Below are 27,207 nucleotides of genomic sequence, written 5' to 3' on the forward strand. Positions count from 1 at the left end.
TGAAGCTGCATCTGAGCTATAGGTTTTTGTTTTGTTTTGTTTTGTTTTGTTTTGATTTTACTATTATTACTTTTATTTTTTTCTCTATATTAACATTCTATATCTTTTTCGGTTATGTTGCTAGTTCTTCTAAACCAATGCAAATGTACTAAGAAATGATGATCATGCATCTATGTGATGATGTTAAGAATTAATGATTGCATGTGTAGAATGGTATGATCTCTAAATGTTGGGTTAATTTCTTTTTTTCCGTTAATTAAAAAAAAAAAAAAAAAGAGAAGGGATAATTGGAGATGAAGGGATACAGACTGTACAACGGGACTGGATATAAAAACTCAGAAATGGACAACACAATACTACCCAATTGTAATGCAATTATGTTAAAACACTGAATGAAGCTGCATGTGAGGTATAGGTTTTTTGTTTTTGTTTTTTTTGTTTTTTTTTCTTTCTATTATTGCTTTAATTCTTATTCTGTTGTCTTTTTATTTCTTTTTCTAAATCGATGCAAATGTACTAAGAAATGATGAATATGCAACTATGTGATGTTATTAAGAATTACTGATTGTACATGTAGATTGGAATGATTTCTAATTGTTTTGTTAATTCTTTTTTTAATTAATAAAAAAAAAAAAAAAAGAATGATGGAGTGACTGTTTTAATAGCAGGCAAAGTAAACTTGAATAAAAGAAGTAATACCAGAGCTAAGAAGGACACCAAGTAATGATAAAGGGACCAATTCACCAAGAAGAAATAATCTTAAATTTGTATGCACCTACCAAAAGAGCTTCAAAATACATGATTCAGAGACTGATGGAATTGCAAGGAGAAATAGACAAATCAACAATTATATTTGGAGATATCAGCACTTTCCTCTCAGTAATTGATACAACAAATAGAAGATTGGTAATGTAGTGCAGGGTCCAAACAATACTCCCAATTGATTTGATTTAATTGATATTTATAGAATATTTCACTAAACAACATCAATGCATGTGGAACATTCACAAGTAGACTTAGGGACATAAAACAAACCTCAACAAATATAAAAGAATTAACATCACACAGGGTATTTTCTTTGGCCACAAAGAAATGAAACTAAAAATCAATAAGAAAGATAAGATATCTGGAAAATGGCCCAAATATTTGAAAATCCAACCGCAGACCCATGGGTCTGAAAGGAAAACCAAGGGAAATTAGGCATATTTTAAAATGAGCAAAAATTAAAATGCAATGTATCAAAATTTGTGAGACACAGCTAAATCTGTGCTTAGAGGGAAATTTATAACATTAAAATGCCCCTTTTGGAGAAGAAGGTTTAAATCAATTATTTAATATCCCATATTAAGAAACTAGAAAAAGAAGAGCTTATTAGATCCAAAGCAAGAATAAGGTAGGGAATAATAAAGGTAAGAGTAAATTCAATGAAATTGAAAATAGCAATAGAGAAAATTGATGATTTAAGAAAAAGCAATAAAATTGATAAACCTGTAGCCAAATTGATCAAGGTAAAGAGAAAAGACACATATTACCAACATTAGGAATGATAGGACACCAAAATAATAAGGAAATTTTATGCACAAGTTTCTGGTAATAAATTTGACAATTTTGGTGAAATGGATAAATTCCTAGAATGACATACACTATCAAAGCTCATAGATAATCCAAATAGTCCTATATCTATCAGAGATATTGAATTAGTACTTTAAAACTTCCACAAGGGTTCCATGCGCTAGAGTAAATTTCCAGAAACCTACAACCTCCAGATGGGTCCCTGGTCCAGATAAGTCCTGAAATCTAGAGGGCCCAGCCTCTCCAGAATATCAGATAGTTCCATCTCCCTATCCCATATTAGTGACAGACCCTTCCAATATGAAAGATTTAGAATGACCATAGCCCACACACCCCTAAAGAGAGGCATGGAAAGACAAAGGTGATAGCGGGGTTATACAGTGAAGGTAGGATTTAACAAATGAATATGAATGCTGAATCATTAAATTGATATCTCTTTTAGTCTCCAGTATCTTAGAGCAGCTAGAAGTAAAAACCTAAAATTATGGAATTATAACCCATGTCAAACTCTGAAATATACGTTCTACAACTAATTGTGGTACTGTGCTTTGAAATTTATTGCTTTTTTGTATATATGTTATTTTTCACCAAAAAAAGAAGGGAAAAAGTCAATTGTTTTGATAAAATAAATATTTAAGCCTTCTAGCCTCCTATATTATGGAGCAGCTAGAAAGAAAAATCTGAGAGAATCATATGGTAGCCCATGACAAACTCTGGGATCTGTTCTGTAAGTACTTGTTAAAGAGTGCTTTGCAAGCTGTTGCTTTTTTATTTCTTTGCTTTGTAATATGCTATACTATACAATAAAAAGCTAAAAAAATTATTAAAAAAAAAACAACAAAACTTCCCAACATAGAAAACTCCAGGCCTAGATGGTTTCACTCTTCTACCAAACTTTTGAGGAAGAAATAATGCTATTTCTACACAAACTCCTCTGGATAACAGAAGAGGACACACTTCCTAACTCATTTTATGAGAACTACATTATCCTGATACCAAAACTAGACAAAGACATTACAAGAAAACTACAGATCAGTATCACTCATGGACACAGTTGCAAAAATCCTCAATGCAGTGTTAGGAATTTGAATCTAGCAGTGTGTCGAAAGAATAATACATCGTAATCAGTTGGTGTTTATCTCAGACATGCAAGCCTGGTTCAACATTAAAAAGCTATTAAGTATACATTAACAGACTAAAGAAGGAAAACTCTATAATCATCTCAGTACATGTAGAAAAAAGCATCTGTCAGAATTCAACATTGTTTCATGATTTAAAAAAACTGCAAGCTAGAAATTAAAGAAAACTTCCTCAATCTGGCACTAAATTTAATGTTTTTGAGACAAATAAATATAGAATGTTTTGAAAGAAATATGGATAAATTCAGCAAGTAAAAAGCAAAGAGTTTTGGTTGATCCTCATTAATACATTAACCTAATAGCCGCCATGTTGGTTTTAACCTGCAGACTTTCCTGTAATTTACTTCCAGTAGATTTCACTTGCTAGTCCTATCTAGTTTGAGTGAAATGACTTTTGCCACCAAACTCGGTTCTTTCAAATCTTTCACCCATGTGAGTCATATATCAGCATATGTAGATATATTACTACAAAATGTTATTGGTAGGATAGCTTGGTGGTGGTTATAGTACATACATGTGTTCTGTCCTTAGCAGAATACTTTTCGGAGTCAATAGGGCAACTTTTGCATTTTATAAATGAGGGTACTGAGATATGCCTAATAATTATGACAGTCACTGCCCTTTTGTGAGCACTTACCCTATGTTAAGCGCTGTTCTTTGTACTTTGCAAGTATTAGCTTATTAAGTTCTCACACCAACCCCATAAGGCGGACGCTATATATTTCCTCATTTATAGATCAGGAAACTGAAGTATATAGAAGTCAAATAACTTGCCTAAGGGTATAAGAAGAGCTGGTATTTAAACTCAGGTGATCTGACATCAGGATCATTACTCTTAATCACTGTGAGATGCTACGTCTGGAGGTTGAGTGTCTTACAAGTAAAATTGCTAGTATCAGAGGCAGGACCCAAATCTAGGCCTTGCTTTAAGTAGTTCATAGTCTACTCTATAATGTCTCATCTAATAAATTATGCTTGTTTACAAGCCCTGTCTTGTCTCCCCAGTTATATTGTATCTTTCTCAAAGGCATAACGTGGTATCATCTATTTCCTTTGTAAATCCTCTGTATCTCCTCCACTGAATTGGTTGTCAATACGTGTATTGATTAAAATACAAGAGCAAAACCAAGTCAATAAGAAATACTATACATATTTTACTTTTAAAAATATTTATCACTGTCAAAAAACTTATCCCTCTACTCTTAATTCTTCGGAGAATAGCTGTTTAGCAAGCAAGAATGTTGGCATGTGTGGCACACTTACTCCTTTTTACCTTCATCTACCCCAGGAATTTTCTCAGTTTTGTAAATCTGTGATTTGGTGATCACCTATTGATATCATAATTAGGTGGTTAATTGTGATTTTTGTCATTACTCAAAGGGTACAACTGAACCCTCAGAACATAACATTGGATAATTACAGTTAAATCAATAGCATAATTGACAGATCATAGATTTCATGAGTTACAGCCAAATATGGTAGGTGAGGAAAGTTGTAAAACACCAAGGAAAAGTGCCTTCCTTTGAAAGGTTGACTTTGAGCTAACTAACAAAGCATGCGTTATCATTTTAGCCAAAGAATTCCCTTTAAATTGTTCTGTCATTGGCTCTATCTTGTACAAACATTCCCAAAGGAAAAAAAGTTTATTGCAGTTTTAATGGTTGCTATGGAAGTTGATAGAAGCCACATGTCTGTTGTAGTCATCATCATTAAAATTACCATTGTGTGTGAAATTCTAACCTGGTCGTTGGAAATACAAGTTTCTGTCTTTGAATGAATTGTTTCTCATTCTTTGCTGGTGTTGCAACTGGATTCTAACTGAAATTTTTGGCAGAACAACTTACACCCTACACCTCAAACATTTTTTATTAGGAAAACTAAGCCAGGACTCCATTTTGCTACATGAGGATTGCTGGAGACAATTTGATAAAGTAAGAAGAAGCACGAATGCTTGCTTATTCTCTTCTTTTTCAGTATATGAAATGATATATCATTTTCTAAAATAGTGTCAATTGGAATGCAAAAACATTAGAATGTTAGCATTTAAAAATACGAATGAAAGACAGTTTGAAAAAAGCAATTTACTTAGAAACTGAGTCTCATGCCTACTCAGCAACTTTACTAGCATGAATGTCTTGTCTCATTTCTCTCTTCCCCCTTTTGGTCGAGAAGGTCTTCTCAGTCTCCTGATGCTGAGTCCCAGCTCATTCCAGGATTTCTGTCCCACGTTGACAGGAAGGTTTATATCCCTGGGAGTCATGTCTCACGTAGAGAGGGGGACGGCAGTGAGTTTGCTTCTCGTGTTCTTTGAGAGAGAGAGAGCCCACATCTGAGCAACAAAAGAGGTTCTCTGGGGGTGACTCTTAAGCCACATTTTAAGTAGGCTTAGCCTATCCTTTGTGGGGATAAGTTTCATATGAACAAACCCCAAGATTGAGGGCTCGGCCTATTGCTTTGGTTGTCCCCACTGCTTGTGAGAATATCAGGAATTCTCCACATGGGGAAGCTGAATTTTCCCCCTTTCTCGCTATTCCCCCAAGGAGACTTTGCAAATGCTTTTTTATTCACTGTTCATATCACTGGGATTTATCGGGACATCTTTCTGGACAAACCTACACGATCTCATGCCCTACTCAAGGTCTCATGTACTTATTGTACATTTCCTGGTAACCTATACTCTAGGTTTTAACTCCCAGATTTTGCTTACTATATTTGTTCATGTTAGTGAGACCATACAATATTTGCCCTTTTATGTCTGACTTATTTCATGCAACATAATGTCCTCAAGTTTCATCCATGTTGTTGCATGCATAGGGACTTCATTCCTTCTTACAGCTGCATAATATTCCGTTATATATATATATATATATATATATACCTCAGTTTGTTTATCCATTCATTAGTTGATGGGCACTTGGACTGTTTCCATGCTTTGGCAATCGTGAATAATGCCACTGTGAACATAGGTGTGCAAATGTCTGTCCACATCCCTGCTTTCAGTTCTTCTGACAGTTCCTTTATGGGGTACTGCTGACTTTCATAGCTTCAGAGCTCTAACTCTGAGTCTCAGGTGTCACATAAATACCCAAAGTTTCTGGAAATGACTGTGTTATATACAAACAGCTCAATATCTCAGAATTTAGAATTAACAGTTACACCTCCTGAATATATGAGCTTACAGTCTAGGACCCTTTACAGTAGGCCCCAACCTGATAATCTGTGCTCTCAACTTTAGTTTACCATGTTTCCCTCTCTCTTTTTTTTGTTTTTATAATTTTGCTGAAATGTATTCACACATCATGCATCCAAAGTATACAATCAGTGGTTCACAGTATCACCACATAGTTTTGCATACATCCCTATGCTCAATTTTAGAACATTTTCATTACTCCAGAAAAGAAATAAAATTTAAAAAATAAAACCCAAACCTCCCATACCTCTCATCTCCTCTACTGTTGATCCGTAGTATTGATGTGGTATATTTGTTACAATTCATGAAAGAATATTAAAGTACTACTGTTAACTTTGGTCCATAGTTTGCAATAGATATATCTTTTCCCATATAACCCTCTATTATTAACTCCTTGTAATAATGGCATATATTTGCTCTAATTTATTAAAGAACTGTTATATATTTTTTATATTTGTGTAGTTAATCACAGTCATAGTCCACTACAAGATTCACTGTGTTATACATTCCCGTGATTTAACCTCTACCTTTCCTCCTGGTGGCATATGTGATTGTAAACTTCCCCCTTCTACCATAGCCGTACACCATTCAACACTGTTAATTATTCTCACAATAGCATGCTACCATCACCTCTGTCCATTTCCAGATGTTTAAGTTCAACCTAGTTAAACATTCTGCACATATTACCAACTTCTCCCCATTCTGTAGACCCATTCTATAGTCTATATATTATGTCTATGAGTATACGTATTAGTTGATATCACTGATAACAAATTCTATTTGTCATTTTATATCTGACTTATTTCACTTAGCACAGTGTCCTCTTGGTTCATTCATATTGTGTGTTTCAGGACTTCATTCATTCTTTTTTTTTTATTAATTAAAAATTAACTAACACAACATTTAGAAATCATTCCATTCTACATATACAATCAGTAATTCTTAATATCATCGCATAGATGTATGATCATCATTTCTTAGTACATATGCATCGATTTTCTTAGTACATATGCATCGATTTTCATTCATTCTTAATGCTGAGTAATAGTCCATCATGTGTATGTACCACAGTTTGTTTATCCATCATATATTGATGACACTTGGGTAGTTTCCATCTTTTGGCAATTGTGAATAATGGCACTATGCAAATCGGTGTGCAAGTATCTGTGACAGACCTGCTTTCAGGTCCTCTGGGTATAAACTGAGTAGTGGAATTGCTGGGTCATAAGGCAGCTCTATACTTAGCTTCTTGATTAACCATCAAATTGATGTCCACAGTGGCTGTACCACTTTACACTCCCCCAACAAGTGAATAAGTGTTCTAATTTCACCACATCCTCTCAAACAGTGTAGTTTCCTCTTTGTTTAGTAGCAACCATTCTGATAGGTGTGAGATGATTTCTTATAGTGGTTTCTATATGCATGTCCCTAATTGCTAGTGAATCTGAACGTCTTTTCATGTTCTTTTTAGCCATCTGTATTTCCTCTTTGAAGAAATGTCTATTCATGTTTGTAGTCCATTTTAAAAATTGGGCTATTTAGCTTTTCATTGTTCAATTATAAGATTTCTTTATATATTCTGAATATCAAACCATTATCAGATATATGGTTTCCAGATATTTTCTCCAATTGAATCAGCAGCCTTTTCACTCTTTTGACAAAGTCCTTTAAGCACAGAAGTGTTGAGTTTTTAAGAGTTCCAGTTTATCTGTTTTTCTCTTTCATTGCTTGTGCTTTGGGTATAAGGTCCAGGAAACTACCTCCAACTACTAGATCTTGAAGATGTTTCCCTGTATTTCTTCAAGTTTTATGTAACTAACTCTTATGTTCACGTCTCTGATCCATTATGAATTAGTTTTTGCTTAGGGTCTGAGATATGGGTCTTTTTTCATTCTTTTGGATATGGATATGCAGTTATCCCAACACCATTTATTGAAGAGACTGTTCTGTCCCATCTAAGTTGTTTAGTTTGTTGGTATACAGTTGCTCACAGTATCCCATTATGATCTTTTTATTTCTTTGGTGTCCATGGTTTTGATTCACATTTCCCTAATGGCCAATGATGTTGAGCCTCTTTTACTGTGCTTATTGGCCATTTGTTTATCTTCTTTGTAGAAATGTCCATTCAAGTCCTTTGCCACTTTTTAGTAGGGTTGTTTGTCCTTTTGTTCTTGAGTAACAGCAGTTTTTATATATACTGGATAAATTAATAGCTATCACATGTAAAATTCACAAAAATTTTCTCCCATTTGTAGATTTTCTTTTCACTTTCTTGAAATACCATTAATGTGCAATAGTGTTTAATTTTAATAAAGTCCATTTTACCTAGTTTTTTTGTTTGTTGCTTCTGCTTTTGTTGTCATATTTAAAAGTCTTTGGCAAATCTAAGAACGTGAAAATTTCCTTTTGTTTTCTTCTAAGAAATTTTTTTGTATTTCAGATCTTATATTTACACTCTTGGCCTATTTTAATTTTTGTATATGGCTTGCAATGAGGTTCATTCCAGTTTTTTTGTATACATTCACTCTTCCCACTACCTTTTCTTGGAGAGAATATTATTTGTATAGTCAACAAGAAATAGGGGATCTGAAGAGGACTATCCTCCAGGCCCTTCTATCCTCTGCAGGGACCATGAGATCACGGACTTCAAGAAGTGATGCTTGCGGTCCTCCATGATCGAGAACAAAACCTTGGGAATGAGGACTGCCTGGATTTCCATATCTGGGTCCCCTTGGGTGGTCAGGTATCAGGGAGCAGGTGGTGACAGAAGCCCTGAGCATTGCTGTGTGCTGGATACCTACCTTGTAGCTCTCAGTGGGTGCTGTGGTGGTGCAGAGCAGGAGTTCTCCAGGTCTGTGGTCTTAGCTGCCTTCACATGTCAGTTTTGGTTGAATATCAGAAAGCCGTCCGTATAGCTGGGATAGAAAATAGAAAGGTTTGTCCTGGCCAGGCCTCTTCACATGAGGCCCTTAGAGGAGGCTGATGGCTCTGCAGCGCAGCTGGGCCATTCAGACTGAGACCCAGAGAACCTAGTGGAAATCCTCTAAGTAATGGCTAGAGTTACAGCTGCTCATCCTGGAGAAGGGCTGAGCCAAGACACTGTCCATCCTTCAAACTCCGTATTCTAGCCCTTGCCCAGAGTCAGGGTCAAACCTACCTGATGGTGCACATGGAAGTAATTGGCTCCCTCACCTCCAGGCAACTCCTCAGGAAGGCCTGTGGTGGGCAGTCCTCATCAGTCTGGCTGTGCAGGTGACACAGCCTGGGCAGGAGGCCTCCTCAGAAACCTGGCAGCCCTGCACCCCTGTCCCCTGGTACCTGACAGTTCCTTGCCTGCCCCACCCCCCCAGCCCTGATGTGCAAACACGGTGCTGGCTCCCTCCAGGAGGGCCCAGCATGGATCTTTCAGGCCGAGGAGCACCAGGTGGATCCTCGGAAGGACTGGAAATATCTCTCCCTCAGTTTTGAAATTCTGGATATAGAATTCTTGATTGGCAATTTTTTGCTTTCGGTACTTTAAATATGTTCCCCCACTGCCTTTTTTGTCTTCATGGTTTCTGATGAGAAATCAGAGGTTTTATCGAAGCTGCCTTGTACATGCCATGTTGCTTCTTTCATGCAGCTTTCAGAATTAACTTTTTATCTGGAGCATTCAACAGCTTGATTATAATATGCTGTGGGATATGACAATTTGGGTTTATCCTTAATGGAGTGTGTTGAGCATCATGGTTGAGTATGATATTCATGTCTTTCATTAAACATATGGAATTTTCAGCCATTATTTCTTTGAACATTCTCTCTGCCCCTTTCTCGCCTTCTAGTATTTCCACAATATGTATATTGGTTCACTTGATGGTGTCCCACAAGTTCCTCAGGCTCTGTTCACTTTTCTCCATTCTTTCTTTTTTCTCCTTCTCAGCCTGGGTGATTTCAGTGGTCTTATCTTCAAGTTCATTGATTCTTTCTTCTGCCAGTTATAATCTGCCCTTGACCCCCTGTAGGGAATTTTAAATTTCTGTCACTACGATATTCAACTGTTTGGTTCCTTTTCATAATTTCCATCTATCTAGAGATATTCTCTTTGTATTCATCTGTCAGTTTCCTTATTCGCTTTAGCTCTTTGTCCATGTTTTCCTTTAGCTCTTTGTGCATATTTAGGACTGGTGTTTTACTTTTTTTTTTAAGTCTTTGTCTGGTATGTCCCAGGTCTGGTTCTCCTCCCTGATGGTTTCTAATACTTGAATATTCTCCTTTGCCTGGGCCGTCATTTCTTGTTTCTTTATATGTTTTGTAATCTTTTATTGAAACCTGGGCATTTTTTTAAAAATATTTTTATCATAAACCTTAACAACAAACATGCAAACATTCTTGACTTACAAACATTCTTTACATGGTATACAACCAGTGGCTCAAAATATCATTACATAATTGTGTATTCATCACCATGATCATTTTTTTGAATATTTGCATCTCTCTAGCAAAAGAAATAAAAAAGAAAAAACTCATACATACAATACCCCTTACCCCCCTCTCATTGACCACTAGTATTTCAATCTACTCAAATTATTTTAACCTTTGTTCCCACCTATTATTTGTTTATTTTTATCCATATTTTTTACTCATCTATCCATACCCTACATAAAAGGAGCATCAGACGCAAGATTTTCACAGTCACATTATAAAAGCTGTATCATTATGCAATCATCTTCAAGAGACATGGCTACTGTCATGGTTAGGGACAGGTGTCAACTTGGCCAAGTTGTGGTACCTGTTCATCTGATTGGGCAAGCGCTGGCCTGTCTGTTGCAATGAGGACATTTCATAGGATTAGGTCATGATCACGTCAGCTACATCCACAGCTGATTCCATTTGTAATCAGCCAAAGGGGAGTGTCTTCTGCAATTAGTGATGCTAAATCCAATCATGGGAAGCCTTTTAAGGAGGACTCAGAGGAGACAGGTTCCATTCCTGCTTTGGCTGGTGAGCCTCTCCTGTGGAGTTCATCCAGGCCATCCGTTGGAGTCATCGGCTTCGCAGCCTGCCCTGTGGATTTTGGACTCTGCGTTCCTACGGTCACATGAGACACTTTCATAAATTTTATATTTGCAAGTGTTCCCTGTTGATTCTGTTTCTCTAGAGAACCCTAACTAATACAGCTACTAAAGCACAGCTCTACAGTTTCAGGTACTTCCCTCTAGCCACTCTAATATACCATAAACTAAAGAAGGGATATCTATATAATGCATAAGAATAACCCCCAGGATAACCTCTTGACCCTGTTTGAAATCTCTCAGTCACTGATACTTTATTTTATTTCATTTCTCTCTTCTCTTTTGATTGAGAAGGTTATCTCAATCTCTTGATGCCAAGTCCCAGCTCATCCCAGGATTTCTGTCCCACGTTTCCTGGCAGGTTTGCACCCCTGGAAGTCATGTCCCATGTAAAGGAGGGAGAGCAGTGAGTTAGCTTGCCATGTCAGCTTAGAGAGAGAGGCCACATCTGAGCAACAAAAGAGGTTCTCTGGGGATGACTCTTAGGCCTAATTTTTTTTTTCATTTTTTAAAATATTTTTATTGTAAACAATAAATAAATATACAGACATCCTTGACATACATTCTATACATGGTATACAATCAGTGGCTCACAATATCATCACATAGTTGTATATTCATCACCATGATCATTCTTTTGAACATTTGCATCACTCCAGCAAAAGAGATAAAAAAGAGAAAAAGCTCATACATGTCTTAGGCCTAATTTTAAGTAGGCTTACCCTATCCTTTGCTGGGATAAGTTTCGCAGGGGCAAACCCCAAGATCAAGGGCCCAACCTATTGATTTTGTTGTCCCCACTGCTTGTGAGAATATCAGGAATTCTCCAAAATGAGGAAATTGAATTTATCCCCTTTCTCCCCACTCCCCCAAGGGAACTTTACAAATACTTCTTTATTCACTGTTCAAATCACTCTGGAATTTATCAGGGCATCACACTAACCTGGATAAACCAACAAAATCTCATGCCCTATTCAAGGTTCCATGTACTTATGGTATTCAGTTAAACTGACCATGCAAGTTAAATTAGGAAATGCACTAGTCAAAATTTAAAGTTTGCACCAAATAAACATTTCTCTCTTTAGTCTCACACAGAAGTTGAAGTTTTAAAATATGGATGACCATCTGTTTTCAACACACTGCAATACTGACATTCCTTTGTTCTTCCTCATGCAAAAACATCTTTCAACTTGTACATTTAATCACCTCATTGTACACTCTAGGCATTCCTAAATTATACCATTTGTGTTTATCGTCTGTCTTTCCTTCTGATTTCCATACTTGCCCCCAGCTCTTCTCCCTCTATCATTCTCACATTTGGCTTCATTCAGTGTACTTACATTATTGTGCTACAATTAGGTAGTATTGTGCTAGCCATTTCTGAATTTTCACTATCGTTCCTGTTGCACAATCTGTATCCCTTCAGCACCAATTACCCAATCTCTATCCTATTCCTATCTCTTGATAACCTGTGTTCTTAACTGAAATTCTCCAAGTTTACTCATTAATGTTAGTCCATATCAGTGAGAACATTCAGTATTTGTCCTTCTGTTTCTGGCTAATTTCACTCAGCATAAGGTCTTCAAGAGCCATCCATGTTGTTATATGCTTCATGACTTTATTCTGTCTTACAGCTGTGTAATATTCCATCATATGTATATATTACAGCTTGTTTAGCCACTCATCCATTGATGGACATTTGGGCTGTTTCCATCTCTTGGCAATTATAAATAATGCTGCTATAACAAAGGTGTGCAAATGTCCATTTGTGTCCTTGCCCTCGTGTCCTCTGAATAGATGCTAGCAGTGGTATTGCTGGATCATATGGCAATTCTATACTTAGCTTCCTAAAAGATTGTTTTCCACAGCAGTTGTACCATTTGACATTCCCACGAACAGTGGATAAGTGTGCCTCTTTCTCCACATCCTCTCCAGTACTTATTGTTTTCTGGTTTTTTTGTTTGTTTGTTTGTTTAATGACTATTCTGGTGGATGTGAGATGATATTTCATTGTTGAAACCTAGAAATTTTGATGTATTAGTGAGTTGCTGGAATTTAGACTCTGAGACATCTGTTTTTTTAAGATTGTGTGGAGCTAGTGTTATGACAAAGCTTTTCTTGAATGCCAGAAGATAACAAGAGAGAGAGAAGGCAGAAAGAAAGCATTCCCTAATCTTTGCAGGTTGACCTGTGTGAGTGCTCTCCTTCAGGGCTTATCTATAAAATGCATTTAGAGAATAGCTCCAGGCTAAACTGTGGGGTACTCCCTCATCCTTTCTGCACATACAACTTGTTTGGGGCACATGTGGGTGGCCCTAGGAATTCCCCTGTTTACACTGATACACGAATGTTCTCTCTTCCCTAGGAAACCATTTCCTCACAATTCCAGGCACTGGACTCTATGTCCTAATGCCAGCAATCTCTTACCCCTGGCAGCTTCTGGAGCTGCCTTCTACATGCTAGGCAAGTTCCAGGACAAGTGCTTTAGGCTACTACCAGATAGATTGGGCCAGACATACGTGCTCCAGTATGTTCACAAGTGTTTCTCTGCTTCCTCTGGACCTGGGATCAGGAATTTGCACTGGAATTATAGCTGGGAGGGGTGGAGGAGGGACTGCCAGAGCGCCACTTGATCCTACCACGTTTAAGTAGCCTTTTCCTTAATTCAATATGTTACTGCAGCCCTTTAACTCTTCATTTAAAGATATTTTTGCCAATTGTTGCTCGTTGTTCCAAGTTTCTGTGTCTGTGTTTAACTTTTTGAGGAAACACCAAATTATTTTCCACAGCGACTATACCAGTTTACATTCCTATCAGCAATACATGAGAGTTCCAGTTTTTTCACATCCTTACCAACACTTACTTAATGTTTTTTTGTTGTTGTTGTTCCTTTCTTAAAGGTAAATTATATATCATTACTCTTTCTAGGAGACTGTTGTCCTAGAGTTCATTTAGTAATGATTTTTTTTCACATAATATACCAGCTAGGAAAGTAATATGTAATTAGTGCAGGAAATAATCAGGTGAGAGATAAAATACACCCACCCACCCCCCCTTTTTTTTAATAATTAGAAGGATATAATGGTTTCAGATAAAGAGAAGAATTAAAACAAAAAACAGGGAAACAACTTAAATTTGAACCAGATAGTCCTGGCCTTAAATTTTTCCCCTATTGGGGGTTCCTTATTTTCTTTGCTGTTCTACCTCTTAGTACCAACCCTACCTGAAACCAAGTTCTTTTCACGTTCTTTTTTCCTTGATTTCCTTTTTGTACTTTTCATTGCTGGTGTGTAGGAACACAGCTAATTTTTGCATGTTGATGTTATACCCTGAAACTTTGCTGAATTCATTTATTAGCCCTAGTACTTTTCTTGTAGATTCTTTTGTATTTTATACATATGGGATCATGTCATCTGCAAACATATGGTTTTACTTCTTCCTTTCCAATTTGGATACCTTTTTTTTTTTTCCTTTTTCTTGACTAAATACTCTCTCTAGAACTTCTAGTACAATGTTGAATAACAGTGGTGACAATGGACATTCTTATCCTGTTCCTGATCTTAGATGGAAAGCTTTCAGTCTTACATCATTGAGAATGATGTTAGCTGCGGGTTTTTCGCAAATGCCCTTTATCACGTTAAGGAAGTTCCTTTATTTCCTTCATTTTCTGAGAATTTTTTATCAAGAAAGCATGCTGGATTTTTTCCAGATGCCTTTTGTGAGTCAAATAGATTATCATGTGGTTTTTTCCCCTTCATTCTATCATAGTGCTACAATACAGTCGACTTTCTTGTGGTGAACACCCTCGCACACCTGAGATAAATCCCACTTAATCGTGGTGCACAATTCTTTCACTGTGCTATTGGCTTCTATTTACTAAGATTCTGGTGGGATTTTTTTACCTGTATTCATAAGGGATATTGTTCTGTAATTGTGGCATCTTTATCTGACTTCAGTGTGAAAGTAATGCTGACCTCATAGAATGAGTTAGGAAATGTTCCCTCCTCTTCAAGTTTTTGGAAGAGTTTGAGCAGTATTAATTCTTCTTTGTGTATTTGGTAAAATATAGCAGTGAAACCATCTGGTCCTGGACTTTACTTTTGTGTTAGAGTATGTTTTTAAAGAGATTTGTTACTACTCTTCAAATATTTTTTCATCATAGAAAAGGTATTTGGTTGAACCGTATGAGACTTCTAATAGTCAACCATTTATTAACTGCAAAAATGGCAATTCATATGCTTAACCAGTTTTTTTCTCAGAAAAAAATCCATTTTTACATTTTAAACCTGTAAAGATAGTTACACAAAAGGAAATCTTTATTTTGCGTCTATGTTATGGCATGTTTTAAAATAAGAGCAATATAACTTTTATAACTATTGTAATGTATTTCTATTTATTTGTCTTTTTCAAAGATGTATTCACTATATATTATAAAAATCAATTTGAGTACCTGTGTGTATAAGCTCTGTGAACAAAATTTTATCCCAGAATGCCCAAAAGGAGCTGGAAATCTGACTTGGGCAAAATAAGACCCATAGGCATATATAGAAAACCAACATTTTGTGGACAAAATAAGCAACTTGCAAAAGGGCTGGTGTTAGCAATGTGTTTGAGATAAAGAAATAATTTATATTGAATCATAAGCATCATAACTGGCCATTGGCTGCCTTTTCATTCATTGCCAAAAAGTTTTGAGGTATAAGTTTGTTAATGGCCCCTGGCCTCAGCTGTGTGCATTTCAGTGCCATTTATATAATATAGTGTTCCTTTCCATTAGAAAGGTTTCCATTAGAATGGTTAAGAGAAACGTTGTACTCTTGAACAATTAATATTCAAGAGAGTAATCTTGAAAGGAAATTTGTAGAACTGTTTGCAAATAACTGTTTGTAATTTATGATATTTTATCTACAAAATAGAAAACATTTTATCTGTAAAACAGATAACATGTAAAAGATGTTAAACTTTCTTTAAAAATTAAGTAAACCTTTTATATATTTGCATGCTTGAATATGGACAGTGTTATTCACTTTAATAAAATGGAGTCTACAGTCTTATTTATTAATATCAAGGTTTAAAAATATGATTTGCTAAAAAAATGAGCATATTCTTTTAGTTTTTACTGACAAGTATTAAGGACAGTGTTATTTCCAGAATGCTACATGTTAGCACTTACTGCATTGTTCAGGCTATGCTGTAACATGAAACAAAAATAATTATAGCTTGCTGTTGATTATCCCTGGTGATCAGGAATAAGAGTGATGTGGATAAATTAAATTCATAGCTAATCCCCAGAACATCATTTTAGCCATTAGCTTCAAATTCCTTCTGTAAGCCTTTTATGACAGGTATTAAGCTTTAGCTTTTTCTTTCCATCTTCAGATGGGTGCTGCTCTCTAATTAAAATATAACAAGGTGAGGCAACACAAGAAGAAGTAGAATTTAGGAGGCTACCTAGTTTACAGAATGGCTAATCAGCTCTGAATAATCAGGGGTTGACTGATTCATCCATCAAAGCCCATATACAGATGACTTCATTTAAGAGGGCTAATGAATTAAAAGCTAGGCCACTCTAGAAATGGAATGATACAAGAAGGGCATCCACTGAAAATACGTTTTATATATCTACTTGTTTAAAAATAATACTTTTCATTTCAGGTGATCACCTTCTTTAGTTCAAGGTTGTTACAAGGCGGAACTGAGCTGTCAGTGGAACGGGTCCTGGAAATTATCAAGCAAGGGGTTGTTGCACTACCAAAAGATAGGCTAAAGGTAAGACTGACTAATGAAATGTTCAATCAGCATTCTTGTATCCCATGATTTAACTATTTGTGTCTGAGTAGGCATTATTTGGGATTGAACCGCCCTTTAAATAGTGTCTACTCTACTATAATAATACAAAGGACTGTGTGAAAGAAGGTTTCTGACAGTTTTTCAAAAGAAGGACTGGTATCTTCAAGTCCTTATGCATCCTATTAATAACCACAGCAGTTACTATGAGTAGTTCATATATTAGGAATAAAAGGGACTCCTTTTTTTTTTAACCCAGTGAAATGAATTTAATCTTGTATCATCAAAGGTTGATGGAAAGATGATGAGGATGATGATAGTGTTCACTCGATGTCACGTAGAAAACTAAGTACATAACTTACATAACTCATTCTGTCCACACAATAACCCTTTAAGGAAGGGTTATAATCATTCTAACTTATCAGATGAGGAAACTGATACACAGAGAGGTTAAGTAACTTAGCCAACCATGCAACTAGATAATGACAGAGCTGGGGGATTCATATCCTGGCATTCTGGCATCAAAGCCCATTTTCATAACCACACTAATTACTATATTCCTGGGGTATAGCAGTGGAAGGAGAAGCATTTCTGTGAAGAGACAAGAGAAATAGTGTATTTGGAAAAGGCATTCACATTTATGTGATGGATGCATTCCTAAAGTGATGTCATGATATAAAGCTCTTAGTTTAAGAGAAATTTTCCACTGGGAAAAAATATAAAGGGGATATTTTAGGGGGTACATGAATATATAGCATTTTTGCTTTAATACTTCTTTTTAATTCTTTCCTGTGTTGGCTCCAGTTTTTTATAGTGTTCTCTCCTAAATTAACAACATAGTGTGTCATAGTGGATGTTTGGCCTTCTTCAAAGTGTTTTATCACAACGAACTTCTGTTCCAAAGTTACTGTTTTAGTGGTATGTTTTTCAACACTATCACTAGAACCACTGCTTAATGAATGCTCGAGTGATATTGTTATAAGATGTAAAAATATTTTCAATTATAATAACAGAGTTTATAAAATAATAGCACATTAGTCATCATAATCATTTTCAGCGGTTTTATGTAGATAAACAGTAGTAAGATTCACACAGCACTGACCAAAGACAGCAGGTGCTTCTGTTTATCAGCTAAAGTGGCACCACCATGTGGCAATAGCATAAAAACAGATCACCATTCACTGGACCCTCCAGCTTTGGTATTATGCTGGTCTTGATGGTTTTTTAAATGTAGGAAATGCACTTTATAGTCCATATGTGTGTGTGTGTGTGTGTGTGTGTGTGTGTGTGTGTGTGCATACTGTATGAAGGGGGTCACATTTCATTCTTTTTCCATGTGATTGTACCCTTATTGCAGCACCATTTGTTGAATTTTTTGTTTATTTGTTTGCAAAGTGCACGAGCCAGGAATTGAACCCGGGTCTTCCACATGGCAGGCAAGAATTCTATCACTGATCTATCCTTGCACCCCCACATTATTTCTATTTTTACTTAAAGTAAGACACTATTATTTTGTACTATTTCAAGTTTATATAAAGTAAAACACTGTGAACCAGCATAAAAAATCCATGAAGATTAGAGTGGTTCCCATCGGAAATAATGGCTCTTGGTATCTAAATAGAATCAAAAAAGAAGTGAAAATACTAGGAGGCTGTCAGAAGAGGATAAAACAGAAATCAGGAGAAGGGAATTTTGAAAAGATTAAAGAACGATATTTGATAAAGATTTCACTATACAAATATGTATAGTGAAAATAACGGATATTATGATTAGACAGCAGGATGCTTAGACTTAAGATTTCCAAAGTGGAGCCAGTTTAGGCATGGAGGTGAATAAAAGTCAATGTGATTGAGTCAGGAGCCCATCCATGGTAGATCATTCACGTGGCATTGTATTCACCCAGGGTGATGACAGGCCATGGGGTAGAAAGACAGATTGTGAGTCAAATGCTACAGTAAATGAGAGAGTGACTTAGAAGTCAGTAGATGGCAGCTACAAGAAAGGGGAGAGGCTGATAGGATCCTCATGAGCAAAACAGAACTTTTTGCTTTCCAAGGTAAAAGAATAATAGCAGGGGAATAACAATGAGAGCAAAGAGGCCACTAGGGCCACCTCCAGACCCTGGAGGCTGTGGTGTATGGGAGCATGATTAGCCTGCACTTTCAAAGACTGCGGGTGAAGGGAGTCCTTAGGGAAAAGCCAGATTTCAGTTAAGGCAGAGATATAAAAGGAAGATTCAGAACAGAGGCTCAGAAAGATAATAATAATAATAATAATAATAATAACCATGAAATAAGAACTCAGAAAGGCACCAGAAAGGTAAAGGGGGAGAGAAGCAACAGGAGGTTGGATCAGGGGAGAGAAAGCACAGAGCATTCTGGAGACAAAAGTACAAGAGAGTATGTTCTACTGGAGGGGGTTATATTTGAGGCAATGACCAATCATAATAAGGCCATATGGCATGCTAGGTTTAAGCATACCACAAGGTTCCATCAACACTCAGTAAATCTTTATCAAATATGTACTCTGCAGCAGGCATTGTCCTAAATGCTTGGGATATCAGTTGACAAAGATCCATGCCATCACAGAGCTCACAATTTAGCAGGAGGAGACAAACAATAAGCAGTAAGTATAGCAAGTAACAAAAAAAAAAAATCTAGCGTATTAGAACATGATAAGTGGTGTGGAAAATAAAGAAAAGATATAGCCCTATTAAGGATGATTGGGATTGTAGGTGGTGGGGAGGGGTGAGATGTAGAAAGTTATGAAATTAGAGAGTAGTCTGAGTTAGCAAAGGTAAGATGGAGATGAGGGAGTCAAGCGTCCTGATATTATTGGAAGAGAGTTCCAGGCAGTTAGAACAGCCACTGAAAAGGTCCTAAGCTAGGGACATACCAGATTTGTTGAAGGAAAGGCAAGGAGCCCAAAGGGCTGGAGCTGTAGAAACAAAAGGGAAAACGGTAGGAGATGGACAAAGATGACTAGGGTTGGAGACAGAGCATATCATAGGGCCTTGTAGACTCTTTTAATAATTTTAGCTTTTTTTTTAGTGAAATGGGGAACCAGTGCAAGTTTTTGAGAAGAGAGTGGTATGATATGGTTTAAATTTCATAGGCTCATTCTGTCTGCTGTGTTGAGAATTGACTGTATGGGGAGAGAGGAATGAAAACTGAGAAACCATTGCAAGACTATTGCTTAACTTGAGCTGTAGTAGTAGAAGTGGAAGGTGCCAAAAGAATTAGTCCCAAGCAGTTGTCTAGTAGGAAGAGAGGAGTACTTAGGCCTCTTAGGTGATAGGTACAGCTGCCTTGATTGCACAAACTCCAGGGAATGGTGGCCAGACATAGGAAGGGAGTGGATAGAAATGGAAGACTTCTTAGTGGAAGAAGATTTGAACTTGTTTGATGTGATCTCAATGAATAGCAACAGGACCAGTGAGTAGAAGCTACTTGCAAGAAGAAACATTTCGGTCTCATATAAGGAAGAACTTTCTTACAGAATTGTTTAGAGATAGAATGGGCAAGTTCTGGAAAGTGATGTACTCACTCCCACTGGAGACGTTTAAGTAATAGGCTTGGCAGGGATGCAGTGAAGTTCCATTCTATATGGAGGTCCATTGACAGCAAGAGCAGAAAGTAAGGAGCACATGTACAATTGTTTGCTGTCCAATTGTAGAGATTCAAACACTGGCTGGGAAATCCAGCTAGGTGATTTTTAAGGACCATTTACATTCCTGACAGTCTATAATTCTATCTATATGTGTATTTAAAATATTCTCCACAAAGCAGGACACTGCATAAATTTTTGTTAACAGTTTTGTCCCCCAAAAGATACAAGAAACAATGAAGAAAAACTACTTATCTGACATATTATTGGCAAAGATAATTTATTGGGTCATCTTTTAATTGATAATATCAGAGGGCATAGGCAGATCTATATGCTACAAACGCAAATTGCTATAAGTTGTGTATGACTCATAACAAGAAAAAGTGTGGTTCAAAAGGCATGGAAAACTTTTAAAAAAGCTGTTGACTATCCGATCACAGATTACCCTTTGCAAACAAATATGAAAGTTACATTTGTACTGAAGTACCTGTTGTCAATTCTGCATTACCATCACCCCTTGCTCTAGTCTCCTCTGTATCTCAGAAAAGAATCCAAAATTACATTTCCATAAATCCCCCTCTCTATATAATTTTAAGTTAACATCTGCCAAAGAATCTTACATGCAATTTGGAAGGCAGAAGAGCAGAAGCAGTCACCTCCATAGGCAGGTAAAGGCATGATGTTCACAGCCTCTCAGGTGAGCAGCTCCTGCCAGTCACCTGCCTTGGTGCTATAGGCAACTGAGGTAGTTGATGACTTCCCAGAGATTGTTCAGATTTGCAGCACCTTCTCGTGAACTCTTGAGAACCTTTCATTTCAGTGCTATAGGCTGAGATCTGTCATAGTTTCCTTGTTCTTTGTCTACCTTGCTTGTTTGGTCAATTGCATAAGCATCTCTTTTGTAGCATAAAATCCCTTATACATGAATTTTAGAGAGTATCTTCTGTTTTCCCTATCAGACCTATCAGGAAAATAAAACTGTATTCTAAACAGAGTAATTTAATACAGGGAAATTAGAAACATTGAAAGCACTGAGGAAGAAAAGTTCAGGGAAAACCACTACTAACATTCAGTAAATCAGAAAGGGAAGGAATGTCATTGCCAGGGATCCTGCCAGCCTGCAGCTCAGAGCAAGGATTGCAGGAAGAGGGCAAGAAGCCACTGACCAGAGGGAGGGGCCAAGATGGTGGCTTCGCAATGTGCTTGTTTTAGTTCGTCCTCCAGAACAGCTACTAAATAACCAGAAACAGTACAGAACAGCACCTAGAGCCACGTCAGTGACCAGACACACAGTGTACCCCAGTCTGGACCACCTGGACCGGCTGTGAGCCTCCCCAGAACCATGAGTTCCCCAAGCCGCAACCGCTGGCGCCCCTCCCCCGCAGGCAACTTCCCAGAGGGAAAGGAAAGAGACTCTACACCTGGTCAAGGTGGAGGTCGTTCATTGGGCTCACGGAAAAAGAGGAAAGGGGACGAAACGGAGGTTTTAGTGGCTGTGTTCCAACGGAGACTTGGCAGCCTCTGGATTCAGCAGCGGGACTTCTCGGGCTGCAACTGCCCCAGACATAGGCAGAAATAGGCTGCTTTCAGGGCTGTCTCCCACCTGTGCCTTCCCCGGGGGAGGGATGAAACCCAACTCAGGTGTAATCCCTCCCTCAAGGAATTCAGACCCCAGGGCTTGGCAATTTGAAGCCATTAAAACCAGCCTACAACCTATCCTCTGTCTCCACCATGCCCCCAGCAGGGAGAGTCTTCCAAAGTTAAAGGAGCCGTAACATCTTTTGCTGGTGCAACCTGCAGGAAGACAAGCGCCACATACTGGGCAGGATAAGAAAAACAGAGCACAGAGACTTCACAGGAAAGTCTTTTAACCTGCTGGGTCTCACCCTCAGGGAAAACTGATGCAGGTGACTCCTTCCCCCTGATAGGAGGCCAGTTTAGTCAGGGAAAACCTGACTGGAGTCTATAATACCTACGTAGACCCTCCTAAGGGTGGGGAGGAAAAAGGCACCATACAAGCAGGGCAAGAAACAAGAAAACAAGAACTGAAAAATTATCTTCTGTTAAACAAAACCTAAGCTAGAGGTCCAGAAAAAGCTGAACTGAAGGTCAAAGAACAGATAGACAACAAATTCATCTAGCAAGAAAACCCTAGGTAAGAGAAGTGAAAGCAATCTCCAGAATAAACTAATTAAGGTGATTAAATGTCCAGAGGCCAGCAAAAAATAACAAATCACACCAGGAGAATTGATATATGGCCAGTCAAAGGAACAAACCAGTAGTTCAAATGAGATACAAGAGCTGAAACAATTAATTCAAAATATACGAGCAGATATGGAAAACCTCATCAAAAACCAAATCAATGAATTGAGGGAGGATATGAAGAAGGCAAGGAATGAACAAAAACAAGAAATGGAAAGTCTGAAAAAACAAATCACAGAACTTATGGGAACGAAAGGTACAGTAGAAGAGATGAAAAAAACAATGGAAACCTACAGTGGTAGATTTCAAGAGACAGAGGTTAGGATTAGTGAACTGGAGGATGGAACATCTGAAATCCGACAAGAAACAGAAACTATAGGGGAAAAATGGAAAAATATGAGCAGGGACTCGGGGAACTGAATGATAACATGAAGCACACAAATATACGTGTTGTGGGTGTCCCGGAAGGAGAAGAGAAGGGAAAAGGAAGAGAAAAACTAATGAAAGAAATTATCACTGAAAATTTCCCAACTCTTATGAAAGACCTAAAATTACAGATCCAAGAAGTACAGCGTACCCCAAAGAAAATAGATCCAAATAGACGTTCTCCAAGATGCTTACTAGTCAGAATGTCAGAGGTCAAAGAGAAAGAGAGGACCTTGAAAGCAGAAAAAGAAAAGCAATCCATCACATACAAGGGAAACCCAATAAGACTATGTGTAGATTTCTCAGCAGAAACCATGGAGGTGAGAAGACAGTGGGACGATATATTTAAATTACTAAAAGAGAAAAACTGCCAACCAAGAATTCTATACCCAGCAAAATTGTCCTTCAAAAATGAGGGAGAAATTAAAACATTTTCAGACAAAAAATCACTGAGAGAATTTGTGACCAAGACACCAGCTCTGCAAGAAATACTAAAGGGAGCACTAGAGACAGATATGAAAAGACAGAAGAAAGAGGTGTGCAAAAGAGTGTAGAAGGAAGGAGAATTAGATATGACAAATAAAATCCAGAAGGCAAAATAGTAGAAGAAAGTACTACCCAAACAGTAATAACACTAAATGTTAATGGATTGAACTCCCCAATCAAAAGACATAGACTGGCAAAATGGATTGAAAAACAGGATCTTTCTATATGCTGTCTACAGGAAACACATCTTAGACTCAAAGATAAACATAGGTTGAATGTGAAAGGTTTGGAAAAAATATTTCATGCAAATAACAACCAGAAAAGAGTAGGAGTAACTATACTAATATCCAACAAATTAGACTTCAAATGTAAAACAGTTAAAAGAGACAAAGAAGGATACTATGTACTGATAAAAGGAACAATTCAACAAGAAGACATAACAGTCATAAATATTTATGCACCGAACCAGAATGCCCCAAAATACATGAGGCAAACACTGCAAACACTGAAAAGGGAAATAGACACATCTATCATAATAGTTGGAGACTTCAATTCCCCACTCTCATCAATGGACAGAACATCTAGACAGAGGATCAATAAACAGAGAATTTGAATATTACAATAAATGAGCTAGATTTAAGAGACATTTATAGGACATTACACCCTACAACAGCAGGATATACCTTTTTCTCAAGTGCTCATGGATCATTCTCAAAGATAGACCATATGCTGGGTAACAAAGCAAGTTTCAACAAATTTAGAAAGATTGAAATCATACAAAACAGTTTCTCAGATCATAAAGGAATGAAGTTGGAAATCAATAATAGGCAGAATGCCAGAAAATTCACAAATATGTGGAGGCTCAACAACACACTCTTAAACAACCAGTGGGTCAAGGAAGAAATTACAAGAGAAATCAGTAAATATCTCGAGGAAAATGAAAATGAAAACACAACATATCAAAACTTATGGGATGCAGCAAAGGCAGTGCTAACAGGGAAATTTATTGCCCTAAATGCCTATATCAAAAATTGAGGAATTAACTGTCCACTTGGAAGAACTAGAGAAAGAACAGCAAACTAGCCCCAAAGCAAGCAAAAGGAAAGAAATAACAAAGATTAGAGCAGAAATAAATGAAATTTAGAACATGAAAACAATAGAGAAAATCAATAAAACCAGAAGTTGGTTCTATGAGAAAATCAATAAGATTGATGGGCCCTTAGCAAGATTGACAAAAAGAAGAAGAGAGAGGACGCAAATAAATAAGATCAGAAATGGAAGAGGAGACATAACCACTGACCCCACAGAAATAAAGGAAGTAATGAGAGGATACTATGAACAACTTTATGCTAATAAATACAACAATGTAGATGAAATGGACAACTTCCTAGAAAGGCATGAACAACCAACTTTGACTCAAGAAGAAATAGACTACCTCAACAAACCAATCACAAGTAAAGAAATTGAATCAGTCATTCAGAAGCTTCCTAAAAAGAAAAGTCCAGGACCAGACGGCTTCACATCTGAATTCTCTCAAACATTCCAGAAAGAATTAGTACCAACTCTCCTCAAACTCTTCAAAAAAATCGAAGTGGAGGGAAAGCTATCTAATTCATTCCATCAAGCCAACATCACCCTCATACCAAAACCAGGCAAAGATATTACAAAAAAAGAAAACTACAGACCAATCTCTCTAATGAATATAGATGCAAAAATCCTCAACAAAATTCTAGCAAATCGAATCCAGCAACACATTAAAAGAATTATACATCATGACCAAGTAGGATTCATCCCAGGTATGCAAGGATGGTTCAACATAAGAAAATCAACTAATGTAATACACCATATCAACAAATCAAAGCAGAAAAATCACATGATCATCTCAATTGATGCAGAGAAGGCATTTGACAAAATTCTACATCCTTTCCTGTTGAAAACACTTCAAAGGATAGGAATACAAGGGAACTTCCTTAAAATGATAAAGGGAATATATGAAAAACCCACAGCTAACATCATCCTCAATGGGGAAAAACTGAAAACTTTCCCCCTAAGATCAGGAACAAGACAAGGATGTCCACTATCACCACTGTTTTTCAACATTGTGTTGGAAGTTCTAGCCAGAGCAATTAGACAAGAAAAAGAAATACAAGACATCAAAATCGGAAAGGAAGAAGTAAAACTATCACTGTTTGCAGATGCTATGATACTATATGTCGAAAACCTTGAAAAATCCACAGCAAAACTACTAGAGCTAATAAATGAGTACAGCAAAGTAGCAGGTTACAGGATCAACATTCAAAAATCTATAGTGTTTCTATACACCAGTAATGAACAAGCTGAGGGGGAAATCAAGAAACAAATTGCATTTACAATTGCAACTAAAAGAATAAAATACTTAGGAATAAATTTAACTAAAGAGACAAAACACCTATACAAAGAAAACTACAAGAAACTGTTCAAAGAAATCACAGAAAACCTAAATAGATGAAAGGGCACACCGTGTTCATGGATTGAAAGACTAAATATAGTTAAGATGTCAATTCTACCTAAATTGATTTACAGATTTAATGCAATACCAATCAAAATCCCAACAACTTATTTTTCAGAAATAGAAAAACCAATAAGCAAATTTATCTGGAGGGGCACGGTGCCCCAAATTGCTAAAGTATGTTGAGGAAAAAAAAAACGAAGCTGGAGATCTCATGCTGCAAGACTTTAAGGCATGTTATGAAGCCACAGTGGTCAAAACAGCATGGTACTGGCATAAAGATAGATATATTGACCAATGGAATCGAATAGTGTTCAGATATAGACCCTCTCATCTGTGGACATTTGATCTTTGATAAGGCAGTCAAGCCAACTCACCTGGGACAGAACAGTCTCTTCAATAAATGGTGCCTAGAGAACTGGATATCCATATGCAAAAGAATGAAAGAGGACCCATATCTCACACCCTATACAAAAGTTAACTCAAAATGGATCAAAGATCTAAACATCAGGTCTAAGACTATAAAACTGTTAGAGGAAAATTTAGGGAAATATCTTATAAATCTTATAATTGAAGGCAGTTTTATAGACCTTACACCTAAAGCCAGAGCACTGAAGAAAGAAATGGGAACTCCTCAAAATTAAACACTTTTGTGCACAAAGAACTCATCAAGAAAGTAAAAAGACAGCCTACACAATGGGAGACAATATTTGGAAACGACACATCAGTTAAAGTCTAGTATCCAGAATTTATAAAGAGATTGTTCAACTTAACAACAAAAAGCCAATCCAATTACAGAATGGTAAAAAGACTTGAAGAGACACTTCTCAGAAGAGGAAATACAAATGGGCAAAAGGCACATGAAGAGATGCTCAGTGTCCCTGGCCATTAGAGAAATGCAAATCAAAACCACAATGAGATATCATCTCACACCCACCAGAATGGCCATTATCAAGAAAACAGAAAATGACAAGTGCTGGAGAGGATGTGGAGAAAGAGGCACACTTATCCACTGTTGGTGGGAATGTCAAAGGGTGCAACCACTGTGGAAGGCAGTTTGGCGGTTCCTCAAAAAGCTGAATATAGAATTGCCATATGACCCAGCAATACCATTGCTAGGTATCTACTCAGAGGACGTAAGGGCAAAGACACGAATGGACATTTGCACACCAATGTTTATAGCAGCATTATTTACAATTGCAAGGAGATGGAAACAGCCAAAATGTCCATCAACAGACGAATGGCTAAACAAACTGTGGT

General features: G+C 37.0%; 1 protein-coding gene across 5 annotated transcripts in view; it reads left to right on the forward strand.

Moving 5' to 3' along the window:
- DYM (dymeclin) overlaps positions 1–27,207 on the forward strand; it is a 603,069-nt gene that overhangs the window by 514,544 nt on the left and 61,318 nt on the right. For all 5 annotated transcript variants that reach the window (XM_077135504.1, XM_077135505.1, XM_077135503.1 and 2 more), the window contains one exon: positions 16,608–16,721. In XM_077135504.1, the coding sequence (XP_076991619.1) occupies positions 16,608–16,721 (114 nt within the window). The remainder of the gene's footprint in view (positions 1–16,607; positions 16,722–27,207) is intronic.

Source organism: Tamandua tetradactyla, chromosome 18 (assembly GCF_023851605.1).
Source record: "Tamandua tetradactyla isolate mTamTet1 chromosome 18, mTamTet1.pri, whole genome shotgun sequence".
NCBI lineage: Eukaryota > Metazoa > Chordata > Mammalia > Pilosa > Myrmecophagidae > Tamandua > Tamandua tetradactyla.